Source organism: Prionailurus bengalensis, chromosome B2 (assembly GCF_016509475.1).
Source record: "Prionailurus bengalensis isolate Pbe53 chromosome B2, Fcat_Pben_1.1_paternal_pri, whole genome shotgun sequence".
Taxonomy (NCBI): domain Eukaryota; kingdom Metazoa; phylum Chordata; class Mammalia; order Carnivora; family Felidae; genus Prionailurus; species Prionailurus bengalensis.
In genome coordinates, this window is record NC_057349.1 from 52202225 (window position 1) to 52218983 (window position 16759).

The 16759-nt window shown below is 36.5% G+C and overlaps 1 protein-coding gene across 2 annotated transcripts in view; it reads left to right on the plus strand.

Annotated features, from left to right (window-relative positions):
- HCRTR2 (hypocretin receptor 2) overlaps nt 1-15579 on the plus strand; it is a 115850-nt gene extending 100271 nt beyond the window's left edge. The window contains exons 4-7 of one of the 2 annotated variants that reach the window (XM_043591670.1): nt 3675-3895; nt 9205-9326; nt 11407-11632; nt 13802-15579. In XM_043591670.1, coding sequence (XP_043447605.1) covers nt 3675-3895; nt 9205-9326; nt 11407-11632; nt 13802 — 570 coding nt within the window. In that variant the 3' untranslated portion in view covers nt 13803-15579. Of the gene's footprint in view, nt 1-3674; nt 3896-9204; nt 9327-11406; nt 11637-13801 lie in introns of those variants that run through there. The other variant, XM_043591671.1, reaches the window with a different exon arrangement.
- Nucleotides 15580-16759: the final 1180 nt, after the last annotated feature.

Below are 16759 nucleotides of genomic sequence, written 5' to 3' on the forward strand. Positions count from 1 at the left end.
GATTTATTGAGTGAATTTTATTATCCTTTTTGTATATTGCTGAATGCAATTTGATAATATATTTTCAGGAATTTTTCATCTCTACTCATGAGAGATATTTTGTCAACTGTTTTCTTTTGTTGTCATGTTTTTTACTTTTAGGATAACTGTGGTCTTATAAAATTAGTCAGAAAGTATAATTGTTTCTTTGAATTCAGAAAGAGTCTGAATCAGATTGGTAGTGTTTATTTTTACTGTTCAATCGAATTGATCGATCAGGAACAATGATCCTATCTGGGTCTGGAAGGTTTTGTGTTTTTTTTTTTTTGTAGCAAGGTTTGGAATTATAGTGTTAGTTTCAGTAATCTTTATTTTTTTTAAGGTATTTATCCATCTCATTTAAGATTGCAAATGTATTGGTTGTTCATAATATTCTCTATTCTTTTAATGTATGCCACACATTTGCCTTTTCTTGTGACTTAATCCTGGTCACAAATACTTTAAGAAAGGGCAGGGTTCAAGGTCCATCATTTACATGATATTTCCAATTCATAATTGTGGTAATATCTCTTCCAGGATATATTTTCATATCAAAGATGATTTTAAAGTTTATTGAAAATAATGGAATAAATGTGTGTGTGTGTGTGTGTGTGTGTGCGTGTGTCCAGGAACTTTCCACAGTCAGATGGTTGAGACTTTCCTAAGATGGCAGGGGAAGACCTTCCTCCATGGACAGCCTACCAGGCTGGATTTCTCAATTGCCCTTTTGTATGATTATTTATTCCACGTAACTAGGCATAAAAATTTACTGACTTCCATAATACATTGTGTTGAAGGTTATAAATGGAAACGATGGGAAAAAAGGTAGAGTCTGTAGTGAGACAGGACTGAATGCTAATTCTGACTTGTTAGATGGAGACATGGGTATTTTATTTAACCCGTCTCAATGTCTGCTCGATCATGTATAAGTGGGATTTGGAATTATCTGCTTTTAGGAACGCATTAATGATTACTCAAGACTATACATAGTTTGTGATGCTCAGTTATTATAGGCATTTTCTAATATTGTTACGTGGACTTTCTCTAGACATATGACTTATCAGTGGAGACTCATCCTCAAGATGAGTTCAGGATTAAACATATTCTATCCTTATTCAGATCATCAGCTAAAAGAGAGCATTATCACTGGTTTTGTTTGTTTTTAATTCTGATGGCAGAGACCATAGCCATTTTCCCTGTGGCAGTTTCTCTTTATGGGAAATATGTTTCTGACGGTTGAGGAAGTTATCAGCTGCAGGATATTGTTTCTTTCCTTCAGGGAAGCACTCAATAATAGAATTGCTAAAGTTTAAATGATCTCTAAGAGATCATTTAGAAAACAGTTCAAGATCATTTAGCAGACATTTATAGGGTTACTCATGCTAGAGTTTTTCTGGAACTTTCCAATATCCATTGCACTTTCTCCTCAATTATTTAAAAGAAAGACTGTTTAAAAAGAGACTCACAGAGGAGAAAGGATTCTCAGTGCCTACCCCCACAACCAATAATATAGATAAGAAGATTTTTAGGACCACCACTGTGTGAAAAGGTCAAGTCTACATGACAGAACATACAGAGCCAGAAGAGAAATAATTTATCAAATGTATTTCTATTTAAGGGCAATTTTTCATTAACTTCATGTGTTTCTTTTTGAGAGGGAATAGTTATTGGTCAACAGAAGCTCTGTGTGGAAATCAAAAATTTTCAACTGTGTTGAAAACAGTAAAATTCTGCTTTCAACGATTATCTAACACACTTGGATCTTGTGATGTATAAAAATAGAGTCCGTACGACGTCCATTCTGATAGAGCACAGGCACACATTGGTCTGTCTTGGCTTGCAGCACAGAGATAAAAGCAACAAATGAATAATCTTAACAGAACTAAGGTGACCAAAGAGTGAGTCTTCGTGAGAATGAGACACGGCTATGGTGTGTTAGCGCATTTTCCTCTTAAAAAATTATGCATGCTGAATTTTATTGTTTTGCTCACTAAACCCTATCAATCTTCATGAGTTTGTAATTAAGAAAATATTATACTTGGAAGGACTCCCTGCCATTATCAAATAACTTTGAAAAGAAATGGAAAAGTACAAGTTGTATAATTATTGTTACAAATTCCAGCTATTTGAAATGTTAATATAAGACCACAAGGGATTCTCACTATTTTTGTGTGCATTTTAAAGAACCAGACTGGAGCATGAAATTGGTTTCAAGCAATTTCATAACAATACGTACTAAACAATGGAGAACAGTTTATTTTTCTCGTCCCTTCATTCAAGGTTTGCACTGGCCAAACCTGAAAAACAAAGTCTAATAAAAAGCACTAGGCAGTTAAGTCCTATCTGTCTATCTGTCCATCTGACAGCAGATGGCAGTAGCGACGCATGAAAAAAAATCCATTCAGGTTTCTTTTGCAATTACCTATTAGGTTTTCCCTGTCTTTACACTGAGGTATCTGAACAGAACTGGGAATTCCTCATGAGAGAATATGGTTGTCATTCTTTTACGTCTCTTTTTTGGCCAGTTTTTATTTCTCTTGCATTTTAATTAAGACTTGTTTGCTGGTTTTGTTTTTAACAGCAGTTTCAGGTTCACAGCAAAATTGTGTTGGAAGATACAGAGGTTTCTCTGCCTCCTACCTTCACTCATAAAGTGCCTCCCTGTTATCCATATCCCTCATTTAAGTGATATATATATATATATATATATATATATATATATATATATTACAGCTGATAAACCTACACTGATTTACTAAACCCAAAGTCCAGAATTTACCTAAGAGTTCACCTTTGATATTGTACCTTCTATGGGTTTGGACTGTGTATCCAAATACATTGTATAATGTATATTGTATAATGACATGTATCCATCATTATGGCATCATATAGAGTATTTTTACTGCTCCAAGAATCCTCTGTTCTCTGCTTAGTAACCCCCCATCCCACCCCACCTCCAGCCCCTGGGAACCATTGATCTTTTTGCTGTGTCTCTGATTTTACCATTTCTAAGATGTCATATAGTTGTAGCCTTTTCAGATTGGATTCTTTTACTTAGTAATACACAATTAAGTTCCCTAAGATTTTTCATGGCTTAATATCTCACTTCTTTTTAGCCCTGAATGATATTCCATTGTCTGGATATACAACTTCTCTGTTTATAAAGAGATAGCTTTTCAATTTGAGCTCTCTTTAGACCTTAATAAAAATGGGATATTTCAGGGGCATCTGAGTGGCTCAGTCTGTTAAGTGTCCGACATGGGCTCAGATCGTGATCTCACAGTCTGTGGGTTTGGAACCCGTGTCGGACTGTAGGCTGACAGCTCAGAGCCTAGAGCCTGCTTCCCATTCTGTCTCCCTCTCTCTGCCGTTCACCACCTCCTCCCCTTTCTCTCTCTCAAAAATAAATAAACGTTAAAAATTTATTTTTAAAAATGGGATGTTTCAATTTTCTTTTCCACCACAAATCCTATTTGACACTCCACTGTATTACTCAAGAACATACTTAACTCAGCAAACATTCTGGGGGAAACAAGCCTTTAACCTCCCTGGACCACAGGCATCCAGAATACTCTCCTTCTTATATCTTTGGGTTACTTCTCCAAAGTGGAACATCCCTGAGTCAGATGGCAATAAAGAGTTTTCGCTCCTTTCAGATCCCTGGAACATCATCTGTAGTTCAGAGAAAATGGAAGCCCCTGCAGCCTACTTCACAGCCTCGAGGGTCGGGACAGCAGACCAAGTCCAGGATTAGTGCTGTGGCCGCTGAAATAAAGCAGATCCGAGCCAGACGGAAAACAGCCCGGATGCTAATGGTTGTGCTTTTGGTGTTTGCAATTTGCTATCTACCGATTAGCATCCTCAACGTGCTAAAGAGGTAAAGTTCACCCATTATTTCAAAACAAAGTGGCTGTCATTTCTTGGTTCTTAATTAAGTTCTTTTTTTTTTTTTCTTTCTTCTTAAGCCAGAGAAAAATCTAAGCCCTTTGCCTAGATAGTTGTCAGGCCAGATAACTGAATGTGTTGTGACTATCAGGTAAGGCAGACAGCCTTTTTAGTATGCTCAGATTCTATAAGCTCTTGTCCATGGAAATTCTCTGTTGAGTGGAAGACATAAAACAGAGGTTCCCCTGACCTCTTTGAGCTAATTGCTGAGCCTGAGATGCAAAAAAAGTTCTAATGCAAAAAACAAAACAAAACAAACAAAAGAAACAAAACAAAACCCCCCCCCAAAAAAAGCAACAACAACAAACATTGACAGCTTGGAGTTCTTTTTTGATCAGAACAAATGGGCTTTCCAAAACTTTGTTCTCATACATAGGGAATTATGACAGGATTCTATCGAAAAAATAAAAGGAGATAAGAATGTTTTGTTAGCATCCTAATTATACTTAAAAGTGCATTTGTGAGCACCCACAAAAAAATGGAATCAGGACTCATACTGTGTTCTAAATGTTTAAATGAAAAAAAAAAAAAGAAAGAATATGTATTTGCTGAAGTCACTGAATTAAGCTCAAGGTGACTATTAATAAAAACACACAACTTTTCAGCGAGAGAAAGTATGTTATTTGTTAGGCCGCAGATACACTGTTAAGTGAAAACAATTGACCAACATGAACAGCCAGTACAGGGGCCATGGTACACATGAACTTCACAGCCAGCCAACTTTATTGGGAATTATCATAACTGTTGCAAACGGACTGGCCCCAAGGTAATAGTAATTTTGTTTATAATAGGCTTCGAACTTAAACTGGGGTTGCTCCTCTCAGTTTTCCCTGATTCAGAGTCCATATCATATTCCTCACAGCTGGAGACTCTGGAGAGCGGCAACTTTGGCTGGAGTCACACACACTGAAGGTGGTAGAGCCAGCTGCAGAAATTTCTCATTCTCCTTGGCCCTTGTTTTTAAGGGCTTAATAACTTTTTCGATGGAAAGTGAACTTTTTGCTCAGTAATATTATTTAGTATAGATGCAGCCTTAAGGTGTAAGCTTTTTGGTAGCATGGAACGTATACTGACTCATGAGAAGACAAAAGCGACTTTGCCCTCCATAGCTTTTCATAATGCCTCTCTTATTTTTCTTGACCACAGAAATCCCAAACAAATTTATTCTGATCTCTGGATAGACGATCTTTTCTATTCCTAAGAGCTTTATAAACACAATATGCTACTGAATGATTTTCTCCTTTTTAAAAAAAATTTTTTGGATTTTGTCATCTAAATTCGATGAGAATGGGATTTACTGCTCTCAGGATTGCTTGTTTGGATTTCCTGAATCTTAGCATTTGTACCTGTCTTTTAGCTAGTTCCAAATATCTACTCGTCTGTCATATTTTTTCTTATTTTTCTACCTTTAACATCTCCCTTTCCAAGGAAAAATGGCTAAGAAGAAAGTCTATGTAAAATTTAAAATATTTTCGATTTTTTTGAGCATTCTGCTCTTTTCCATAAAACTTGAAAAACAAAAAAACCAAATACTTCAAGTTACCCTGAAGATTGTTTTGCTCTTTACTACACACATTTTCTTCAACTGCTTATTTCTTTGTTTGTTCTCGTAGATCATGCTTGTGTTTTCTTTCTCTCACCAATGAATTTCTAAATCCTTTTTCCTGGAAACAATTTTTGCCCAACTAGTCGAAACCTGCTTCTTTAAAGTAGTTCTAGTTTGTCTAGGATTTCAAAGATATATTATGGTAGAGGGTCATAACAGACCATTAATTCCATAACAGACCATTAATTGTCCATGTTATTTCACTCCATATTGTATTTTTGTAAAACTCAAGTACTCCACAGAACATCACTTTATTGCAGAAAGGCATTTGTATCATAGGCACCATCATGTGTAATCAAATTACACAATCAATGATGGAGTCTCTGGCAGGGAATGAATTATCTTCAGCCTATAAGATTAATTATTGGGTAGTTACAAGTTACCTACTGTTGGCTAGTGAATACAATTTGATAGATGAGATATTTCTGAATATGAAACAAATCTTAAAAATGATGTTTAAGGATAAAATAAATATTTTTCAGAGTTTAAAATAATGAAGGTTTTTCTTTTCTTTTCTTTTCTTTTTTCTTTTTTTTTTTACTTATTTTGAGAGAGAGAGAGAGAGAGAGAGAGAGAGAGAATCCCAAGCAGGCTCAGCACTGTTACTGCAGAGCCAGATAAGGGGCTCAAACTCATGAACTGTGAAATCATGACCTGAGCCGAGATCAAGAGATGTTCAACTGACTGAGCCACCTGGCACCCCCAGAGTTTAAAATAATAAATAAAACACTAAAACTCATGAATTTTAAGAAGTTACCAGATGGCACAAAAACAGACACATAGACCAATGGAATAGAATAGAAACCCCAGAACTAGACCCACAAACGTATGGCCAACTCATCTTTGACAAAGCAGGAAAGAACATCCAATGGAAAAAAGACAGCCTCTTTAACAAATGGTGCTGGGAGAACTGGACAGCAACATGCAGAAGGTTGAAACTAGACCACTTTCTCACACCATTCACAAAAATAAACTCAAAATGGATAAAGGACCTCAATGTGAGACAGGAAACCATCAAAACCTTAGAGGAGAAAGCAGGAAAAGACCTCTCTGACCTCAGCCGTAGCAATCTCTTACTCGACACATCCCCAAAGGCAAGGGAATTAAAAGCAAAAGTGAATTACTGGGACCTTATGAAGATAAAAAGCTTCTGCACAGCAAAGGAAACAACCAACAAAACTAAAAGGCAACCAACGGAATGGGAAAAGATATTCGCAAATGACATATCGGACAAAGGGCTAGTATCCAAAATCTATAAAGAGCTCACCAAACTCCACACCCGAAAAACAAATAACCCAGTGAAGAAATGGGCAGAAAACATGAATAGACACTTCTCTAAAGAAGACATCTGGATGGCCAACAGGCACATGAAAAGATGTTCAGCGTCGCTCCTTATCAGGGAAATACAAATCAAAACCACACTCAGGTATCACCTCACACCAGTCAGAGTGGCCAACATGAACAAATCAGGAGACTATAGATGCTGGAGAGGATGTGGAGAAACGGGAACCCTCTTGCACTGTTGGTGGGAATGCAAACTGGTGCAGCCGCTCTGGAAAACAGTGTGGAGGTTCCTCAGAAAATTAAAAATAGACCTACCCTATGACCCAGCAATAGCACTGCTAGGAATTTACCCAAGGGATACAGGAGTACTGATGCATAGGGCCACTTGTACCCCAATGTTCATAGCAGCACTCTCAACAATAGCCAAATTATGGAAAGAGCCTAAATGTCCATCAACTGATGAATGGATAAAGAAATTGTGGTTTATATACACAATGGAATATTACGTGGCAATGAGAAAAAATGAAATATGGCCTTTTGTAGCAACGTGGATGGAACTGGAGAGTGTGATGCTAAGTGAAATAAGCCATACAGAGAAAGACAGATACCATATGGTTTCACTCTTATGTGGATCCTGAGAAACTTAACAGGAACCCATGGGGGAGGGGAAGGAAAAAAAAAAAGAGGTTAGAATGGGAGAGAGCCAAAGCATAAGAGACTGTTAAAAACTGAGAACAAACTGAGGGTTGATGGGGGGTGGGAGGGAGGAGAGGGTGGGTGATGGGTATTGAGGAGGGCACCTTTTGGGATGAGCACTGGGTGTTGTATGGAAACCAATTTGTCAATAAATTTCATAAAAAAATAAATAAAATAAAATAAAATAAAATAAAAATGGGCAGAAGACATGTATAGACATTTTTCCAAAGAAGACAGACAGGTGTCCAACAGACACATAAAAAGATGCTCAACATCACTGATCATCAGGAAAATGGAAATCAAAACAAAATTAGCTATCACTTCAGACCTGTCAGAATGGCTCAAATCAACAATACTGGCAAGGATGTGAAAAAAGAGGAACACTTTTGCACTGTTGGTGAGAATGCAAGCTGGTGCAACCACTCTGGAAAAAGTATGCAATTTCCTAAGGAAAAAAAAGTTAAAAATAGAACTATGCTATGACCCAGCAATTGCACTACTAGTTATTTACCCAAAGAATACAAAAATACTAATGTAGAGGGACACATTTACCCCAATGTGTATAGCAGCATTATCTACAATAGCCAAATTACAGACTACAGCAGCCAAAAACAGACTAAGAGTCCATACATTGATGAATGTATAAAGATGTGGTATATATATATACAATGGAATATTACTTAGTCATAAAAAAAGAATGAAATCTTACCATTTGCAAAGACATGGATGGAACTAGCGAGTATTATGTTAAGCGAAATAAGTCAGTCAGAGAAAGACAAATACCATATGATTTCACTCATATGTGTAATTTAACAAACAAACAAACAAGCAAAGGGAAAAAAGAGAGAGGGAAACCAAAAGACAGACTTTTAATTAGAGAGAACAGACTGATGATTACCAAAAGGGAGGTAGGTGGGGGATGGGTTAAATAGGTGATGGGGATTAAGTAGTGCCCTTGTCATCATGAGCACCAGGTGATGTGTGGAAGTGTTGAATCACTGTATTGTACACCTGGAACTAATATTACAGTATATGTTAACTAATTGGAATTTAAATAAAAATTTCAAAATACATAAAAAAAAAAAAGAAGTTACCAGAATTTTGCCTACTGAAAACTAGTTCCTCTATGGCCATAATGAATTCCCAGAAGACAAATTTCAACAAGGCTGGGGAGATTGTAGTTGAAAAATGGAGAAACTTTGATCAGTGCACAAATGTAGAAAGGAAGAAGTACTCAGAGACTACAGTTTAAGGGTGCTTTTTAAATGATGCCCCAAACGGCATATTAGCAAACATTGATCAATTGTATTTAGAAACAATATGAAAGAAGGAACATAGATATATATTTGACTTCTGTACACTTACCCACCAGAAAGAGTATTGCATTTACTATTTATGGGAGAGAAAGATCCTTCTCTGATCCGATTTGGCTTTTGATTTACTAATTGTGCCATGGAAATTTTGTTCAGGTTCTGAGGTTTTTCTAAACTCATGATGGTAGCATAAACCAATGCCCACTGCAGAGGAGAACAGGGGTTAAGCAGCTTCTATCAAGGGCTATGTTCACACTTGAATTTCATTATTTGAAAGGTACTTTTCAAAATCACATTGGATTTTCTGTCACTGTTTTTTGGTTTGGTTTGTTTTTCCTACAGAGTATTTGGGATGTTTACCCACACAGAAGACAGAGAGACTGTATATGCCTGGTTTACATTTTCACACTGGCTTGTATATGCCAATAGTGCTGCGAACCCAATTATTTACAATTTTCTCAGTGGTGAGTTTTCAACTGTTTCTTCCATGCAAACCACAATTCTAACCAAGGGCAAGGGATTAATGACAAGCAGGGTGTTGAACACTCTTGAAATGTGTAAAGAGCTCAAGTGCCATGTAATGAGAATTTTTTTCCCCCGATGTAATTTGTCTTGAGTTTTTCTTCCCCTTATGAGAAGGAGCACGTCTTACCTAACTCATCAGAGGAAATCACGTAAGCAATTTTCCCCATAAAATTTAAAAGAAATGTTGAAATAGGAAAGTGAAAATTGTAAGAACTGAATAACACAGAATCTTGCTTGCCATACATTAAACTTATGATTTACCAAAATGTAAAACAAATTTATCTGAAAATAAAACAGGCTTGCTATATTATTTCCTTTGACAACACTGAGATTGCCTAATTGAGGTTGAATTAGAACCCTTCCACTTTTAAGTAGGTTTCTGTATTTGCATTTCTCTTATCAGTAACATCTCTTGGGTTTATCTCAAGATTTCTCAATGACCACCAAAAAATGATATTACTCCTAAATAACGCACAAACTAAATCACACATACACACACACACACACACACACTCACATCTGTAATTGATTTAATCTGTCTCTGTTTATGGAACCAACATAATTATAAAAATCAATTAACTAATTGTTTTATTTACAAACATTTTTCCTGGATGACTTCTATAACTGTGTTGTAATTAGTTACATTTTTACATTGTCTTCTTCTCTATCCAGTTGGTTATTTCTTTCTCATTGCTATCCCTAAATATATGATCATTTTATGTGGAAGAAAAAGCAATTCATTTTATGACATACTTAATAAAAAATGTGTATTTTCCAACTTCATCTTTAGCCTTGTGGGTTGTACGGGTTGTTAAAAAAAAGACAATCAATTAGATTTTTTTCAGCAACTTTTCTTGTTGTTTTTTTCTTGATCATGGCATATACCGTATATAAACCTGCTTTATTTCATCTTTCAGAGAATCAGGTGGTGTATATGTGAGCTTTATTTTGTATTCGGTTGTCCCTTTTCATGCTTTCCCCTTCTACATCCAACCCCTCTCTCTAAAATAAAGATGGCATTAGGTCTTAGATAACCAGATACAACTCACTGCTCATGTGCTGTGTTTGAAGAGCTAAGGGGCCATGTGGAGCTCTGTCTTGGAAAGCAGTGAAGAACCACTGCCTTGAGGTTAGGAAATGACTAAGGGCCTGACCCTTGCACTAAGCAGATAAAACCCACTAAGAGGTTGTAAGGAGAAGTATTTGAAGACAAGGCCACAGAACCAAGTCAAAGTCAGAGGGTTGAGTGAGGCAGGGGAGGTGCTGATAACCACTGGGGACTTGGCTGGTGCCTCCTATTTTGCTACACCCTTGAACCTTCCCTTGTTGTGTTGTCACTCAATCACCCAGTTTGGTAATTGAGTCTCAGAGAGAACACTAATGACTCCCAGTGCTGTTCTGTTCGTTTTTCCTTTAAATATGATTATTTCATTTTCATACTTCTCCAGTTTCATGTCAGTAATTTAAAGGCAAGAAATAACTTCCTTCAGTTTTTTGTTCTGCTTTATGCCGAATTATAAAGCTTTAGAAATTTTCTACATATTTTAAGAATTTTTTTATAGATTCTTTGTTGAACTCAGTGTGCCAGTAGAACAGTTTCTTCAGAGGACAATAAAGGGATAATTTCTGTATAGTCATGGCTGTATACAATACAGCTTTCATCATTTTTGAAGTTATTAAATAACTCTGGACATCCTACTAATGATCACTTTTATTATAGTTAATCTAAATAACCCACACTCGCAAATACAGAAGGTTTAACCCTGAAGGAATAAATCAAACTCCAAGCATCACACATGAAAAGCAGTTACATTATTTTAGGGAAATACCTTATTGTTTCAGGAGTCTACCCAGCTTCTAATAACACAACTTCCTCTTCCTATTTCCCACTTTTCCCAAAATGTTGCACCTCATTGTTAGTTTGGCTCAAGGCAGCAGCTTATTTGTACCCTACTCATGGATTTGTTGAAACATGTTTATGCTTATTTCTTTTTCCTTTCATTCTCCCCGATTTGGCAGGAAAGTTTCGAGAGGAATTTAAAGCTGCATTTTCTTGCTGTTGCCTTGGAGTTCACCATCGCCAGGAGGACCGGCTCACCCGGGGCCGGACCAGCACAGAGAGCCGGAAGTCTTTGACCACCCAAATCAGCAACTTTGACAACATATCAAAACTCTCCGAGCAAGTTGTCCTCACCAGCATAAGCACACTCCCAACAGCCAATGGAGCGGGGCCACTTCAAAACTGGTAGAATCTTCTTTCATATGACAGGGATATCTGAGTAAAACTATTCTTTTTTAAAAATGTCTGTACACACAGATTTTATTATCCTAACGATCTGAAGCTAAAATTACTTTGTGGCTCTTTCTTTCTTTCTTTCTTTCTTTCTTTCTTTCTTTCTTTCATTTTCATCTATTGCTCTTTGGAAATAAAAAACAAAGTCAGTTTAAAATAATTTCTCCACTTTTGATTTAAACATGGTAGAAGTCTGACCTTCAACTGAATTTATTTCAGGCTATTTCAGTTTTAGTTTCATGTATTATGATTTATGTCAATTAAATGTTTGAATATTTTTAATTCTAATTGTTATTTTAATCTCTCACCTTCAGATCGATTGCAAAAAATTACCAAAAGTTATCCGATGATTTTCTTTGGTTTACTAAAAGAAGTAGCAATTGCTAACTCTGCATTAACAACAGACATGTTAGTTGATTTCATAGTTTTAAAAAAATCACAAAAGACTCATTATGATGTGCCATCTGAGAGAATATTTATATACAAAATAGCATATTATATTAGATAACTCTCAAAAGCTATCTTTCAAAACTATCTAAAAATATATACTATTAAACCTTTTTTTCCATGAATCTTATCACCCATTTACACACTTTTCTCAGGTCTGTAACCTTACCATTGCTAACGTTTGTCATCTCAACATATGGCCAGTAAGACTGTATTAAAATAACAATTTTGGAGTAACTACAGATACATAATGATCTCCGTATCTAAGAAAAGACTTCAGCATTTGAGAATCAGATAGGATTCTTCTAACCAATGAAAATGATACAGTTGGCCTTGCAGGATTAGATTAAGAATACAATTTACAAAGGAAAGGGGTAGAGGACTACCAAGCCACAGCTGGGTCCCATATGGGAGAGTTACTACTGCCATGGAGATTCCTTGGTAAATATTTGCGTTTATTTACATTTCATAAACATTTATCAAATATTTATGGAAGCGCACCCACTGTGCTAGGTGCTAGGGAATGAGGTAGGGGTGGATGTACACGTGCCTTCAAAATTGCTCTAGGTTACTGAGGGGGACATGTTGATAGAGTTTGCAGGGCAGCCAACTTCTCTGGGGGACAGATTTGAACATGGGTGGAGCAGCGGAGCAACCCACGTGGGACGTACACAGTAGAGTTGTGCTGTTTCCCATTCATTCAGTGACACAGTCTATGTCTGCAGACTCCATGTAGACCAACAGGTGGATAGAATGTAAGTGCTGGCTCTTAGCTCGCACCCAAATGAGGAGTCGCCCAGCATATTTTGTACAAATGTGAGATCTGCAATTCAAAGCACTGGATATTTTAAACTTGTCCCTCTTCAAAATCTCTCTCATTCAAATATTCACTTTAAAATTGAATTAAAAGTAAAAGATATTCATGAAAGCTGCTCTTCTCCTCATGTGATAGCAGGTGTCCTTATTTTACTGAAATACAAGATGTGGAGAACAATATTTAAGAAAGATTTTTATAGAAGGTAACAAATAATCTTGTTCATCTCTATTTCCCAACTCATCGCTTTCTGAAAGAAGTAACACAGCCAGATTATCCACAAGTTGTTTTCCTGTTTTAGAGTGTGTGACGACCGTGTGCTTTTTGCTACTCAACGCCAAAACGACTCTCACATACAAGGTTTATTGAAATTCACTTGTTAATTATGAGAAAGATATCCAACAAAAGCGAAATGTTATAACTCTCTCCTTTCTTCCCTTTGTACATTGGAGAACTTTCTTAATTATGCTGCATGAAAGGAGGGTTGTAATTTTCTGATTGTCATAGGAGCTAGCATTTTAAATAGTTTGAGGGTACTTCAAGTAATACTGATAATATGCCTTAATGCCTAAGTAGTGTCTCAGAATAAGAGCTAAGTTATTTAGATTGTAATATATCTAGTTCTTTATCATTTAAGAAAGAGAGGGATTGGGAGAGGTAGAGCAAGCCAGAGGGAGTGGGAAATGGAGAGAGAAAGAGGCTCAGAGAAGCAGCAGTTGTATGATCGCCTATTAAGGACAAACTCAGAAGTCAAGATTCCTTTGCTGTAAATCAGTGATTCTCAAAATGTGGTTTCTGAACCATCAACATCAGCATCACCTAAGAACTTACTAGGCATGCACATTTCCACCCTATCTCAGATCTGCTGAATCAGAAACTTTGGAGGTGGCAGCCAGAAATCCGCGTGTTAACAAGCCCTACAGGTGATTCTGAAACACCTTAACATTTGAGAACCACTGCTCCAATTCCCACCTGACACCTGCTAAATAGCCCACGTGAAGTGTTTTACTGCACAGCTGTCTACAACGGGCACGATCGTCATCACTACTGTCAGCCTGGCCAAAGGTCTGAAAGAAGAGGTTGAGTATCAATGATGAATGTCACTCACTGTCATCCTACTCAAAGAAATAGTGGTTTACAAAACAGTGGCCCCTGTGTTATAAGTGCAGGGTCAAAGAAGGCTGGTTTTAAAGCACGTGTGTACTTTATGGATACTTGGATGACTTGAGTTCCTAACTAAAACTTTTTAAATCTCCACCGTCACTTACGCTTACTAAAGGCTGTTTTGTGGAAGCAGACAGTTTCTAAGAATGATCATTGCCTGGAAGGAAAACAAGCAAAAAACCACCAGTACCTACCAGAAACCGTGGTAATGGAGTAGCTGACTGTGCAGGTTGCTTCCAATGTGTTGATACAGGAATCCTTCGAAGAGGTCTGGATTTAGAGTGGTTACCTTACTAGGACAAATGGTAAAGAAAGAGATGTTCCCCAAACCTGCCAATCTTATGGAACAAAGGGTCAACTACTCACCTCATTATGTGCTAAATAACACAAATGAGAGACTTCTTATGAAAAGAATGTGTTGCAACTGTTTTATGCTATACATAGACTATCGCTCTTTTTTGCTATGTTTCAAGATTTAATGTAAAATGTCATTAGTGTTACTGAAATTTTGTTATCAACAAGGATGTGATGATTTTATCTAGCACAGAATGCATTTGAACTTCATTATTTCTGAATTTCTACAAACCCATGATATTTGATATTTGAATTCGTTCATTCTTGGGAAGGGACAGCTCCCAGTTTCTGAGGAAAATGATGTATATTCTCCAAGCCTTAGAGTGTTTCTTGGATATTAAATGTTACAAACTATTGATGAGTTAATTGCAAAAGTGTTAGGCATAATGATATTGAATTTCACTCCCAGTGTACATTATTTTAGCAAAGATACAGCTAAATATGCTTATAAAATGTAGCCTGAATATACATAAGCCTGAAATATCAGAATGACAAACACCCAAACATGCTTGTGGGCACAGATTGTGAGGAGGGCTATCATTGTTTTAATACCAGTGTAATAATAATAAAATCTTTCACACTTGATATAAATCACAATCATAATCAACTGCATTTCAAAACAAATCTGGTTAGTCATTGCAATTTAGAAAGTTTTTCAATTCCAGTTAATTTTACAACAACTTTTCTACTTTCTACAAGTTGCAAGTCAAAAAAAAGGAAATTCCATTAGTTATGTACAATTAGTTTTCAAATGGCATGAAGCAAAATAATTGACTTTTTAGAGATAATATGTAAACAAAAAATATTGTTAAAGCCTATTCTACTACTTTATGTACCTCAGAAAATGAAGTGCAAAGGCATGGAAAACACTGTTATCTTCCCAAATTCAAAGAGGATTGTTTTCTAGAATACTGCTGCAATTAAATTGGGAGCAAAAAAAAAACTCCCTCCCATTTGCCACGTATTTCTATTCTCTTAAATTTTCTTTCTCAGCTTTGGGGTTAGAATGTCTTTGAAGTTTTTCATGAAATGTATTTCTATAACTGTTGTATCCCATGTGTGTGAAATCATGTCACTTGTTTAACAATTATCTTATACATTTAAAGTTCTTTATGTCTGATTTACTGTGTCTTCATGAAGAAATTTCTTATCAAATCCATTGAGATTACATACCAACTATGAAAGATGCTCACTATGCAGTTTTTCTTAATTTTTTTTTAATGTTTATTTATTTTTGAGAGAGACAGAGACAGAGACAGAGACAGAATGTGAGCAAGGGAGGAGGGGCAGAGAGAGAGGAAGACACAGAATTCGAAGCAGGCTCCAGGCTCCGAGCTGTCAGCACAGAGCTCAACACGGGGCTTGAACTCATGAACTGTGAGATCATGGCCATGACCGCTTAACCAACTGAGCCATCCAGGTGCCCCTCATTATGCAGTTTTTCAGTAAAAACTATATTGAGAGTTGTATAATCACATTCACACTGACCTCTCTATTGTATGAAAAATCTTGTTGTCGGTTGGATATGCTGGATATTCACTCATAACTAGTGTCAAATCTTTGCAGTTAAGGATTAAATTAAGCCCTCTGGTGCAGTGCTTAATGACCCAAATATTTTTCCCAATAAGTTTACATAACCGGGGATAATCATGATAGAAAAGGTGTTTAATGTTGTTTTGGAGAGCAGGTACTAAAATAAGGATGGTTAAGATTCAAACAGAAATGTTTCATAAAAATTATTGAAAACTATTTACAAATATCATTAAATTTTGGAACTTTTATCAGAGTCAAGAGATTGAATCTTGTTTTGATTGAGAGAAAATGATGCCCTTGTGATTTTCAATTTATCATGAGACTAATAAGTATGGCTTGCCCATCATTAAGAATTTTTTTCATTGGTCATCGTATCTAGAACTTTTAGGGCTCTTTTAAGTTAGTGATACATTTAAAAATGTATATTTTCTGTTTTTCACTTCCTAAATGATTCTGATACATGACAGAATCAACTGCCAAGGACTTTTATTTAAAAATCCGTTTCTAGGGGCACCTGGGTGGCGCAGTCGGTTAAGGGTCCGACTTCAGCCAGGTCACGATCTCGCGGTCCGTGAGTTCGAGCCCCGCGTCGGGCTCTGGGCTGATGGCTCAGAGCCTGGAGCCTGTTTCCAATTCTGTGTCTCCCTCTCTCTCTGCCCCTCCCCCGTTCATGCTCTGTCTCTCTCTGTCCCAAAAATAAATAAACGTTGAAAAAAAAATTTAAAAATCCGTTTCTACTCAGCATTGTTTATTCTAACTGGTATCGA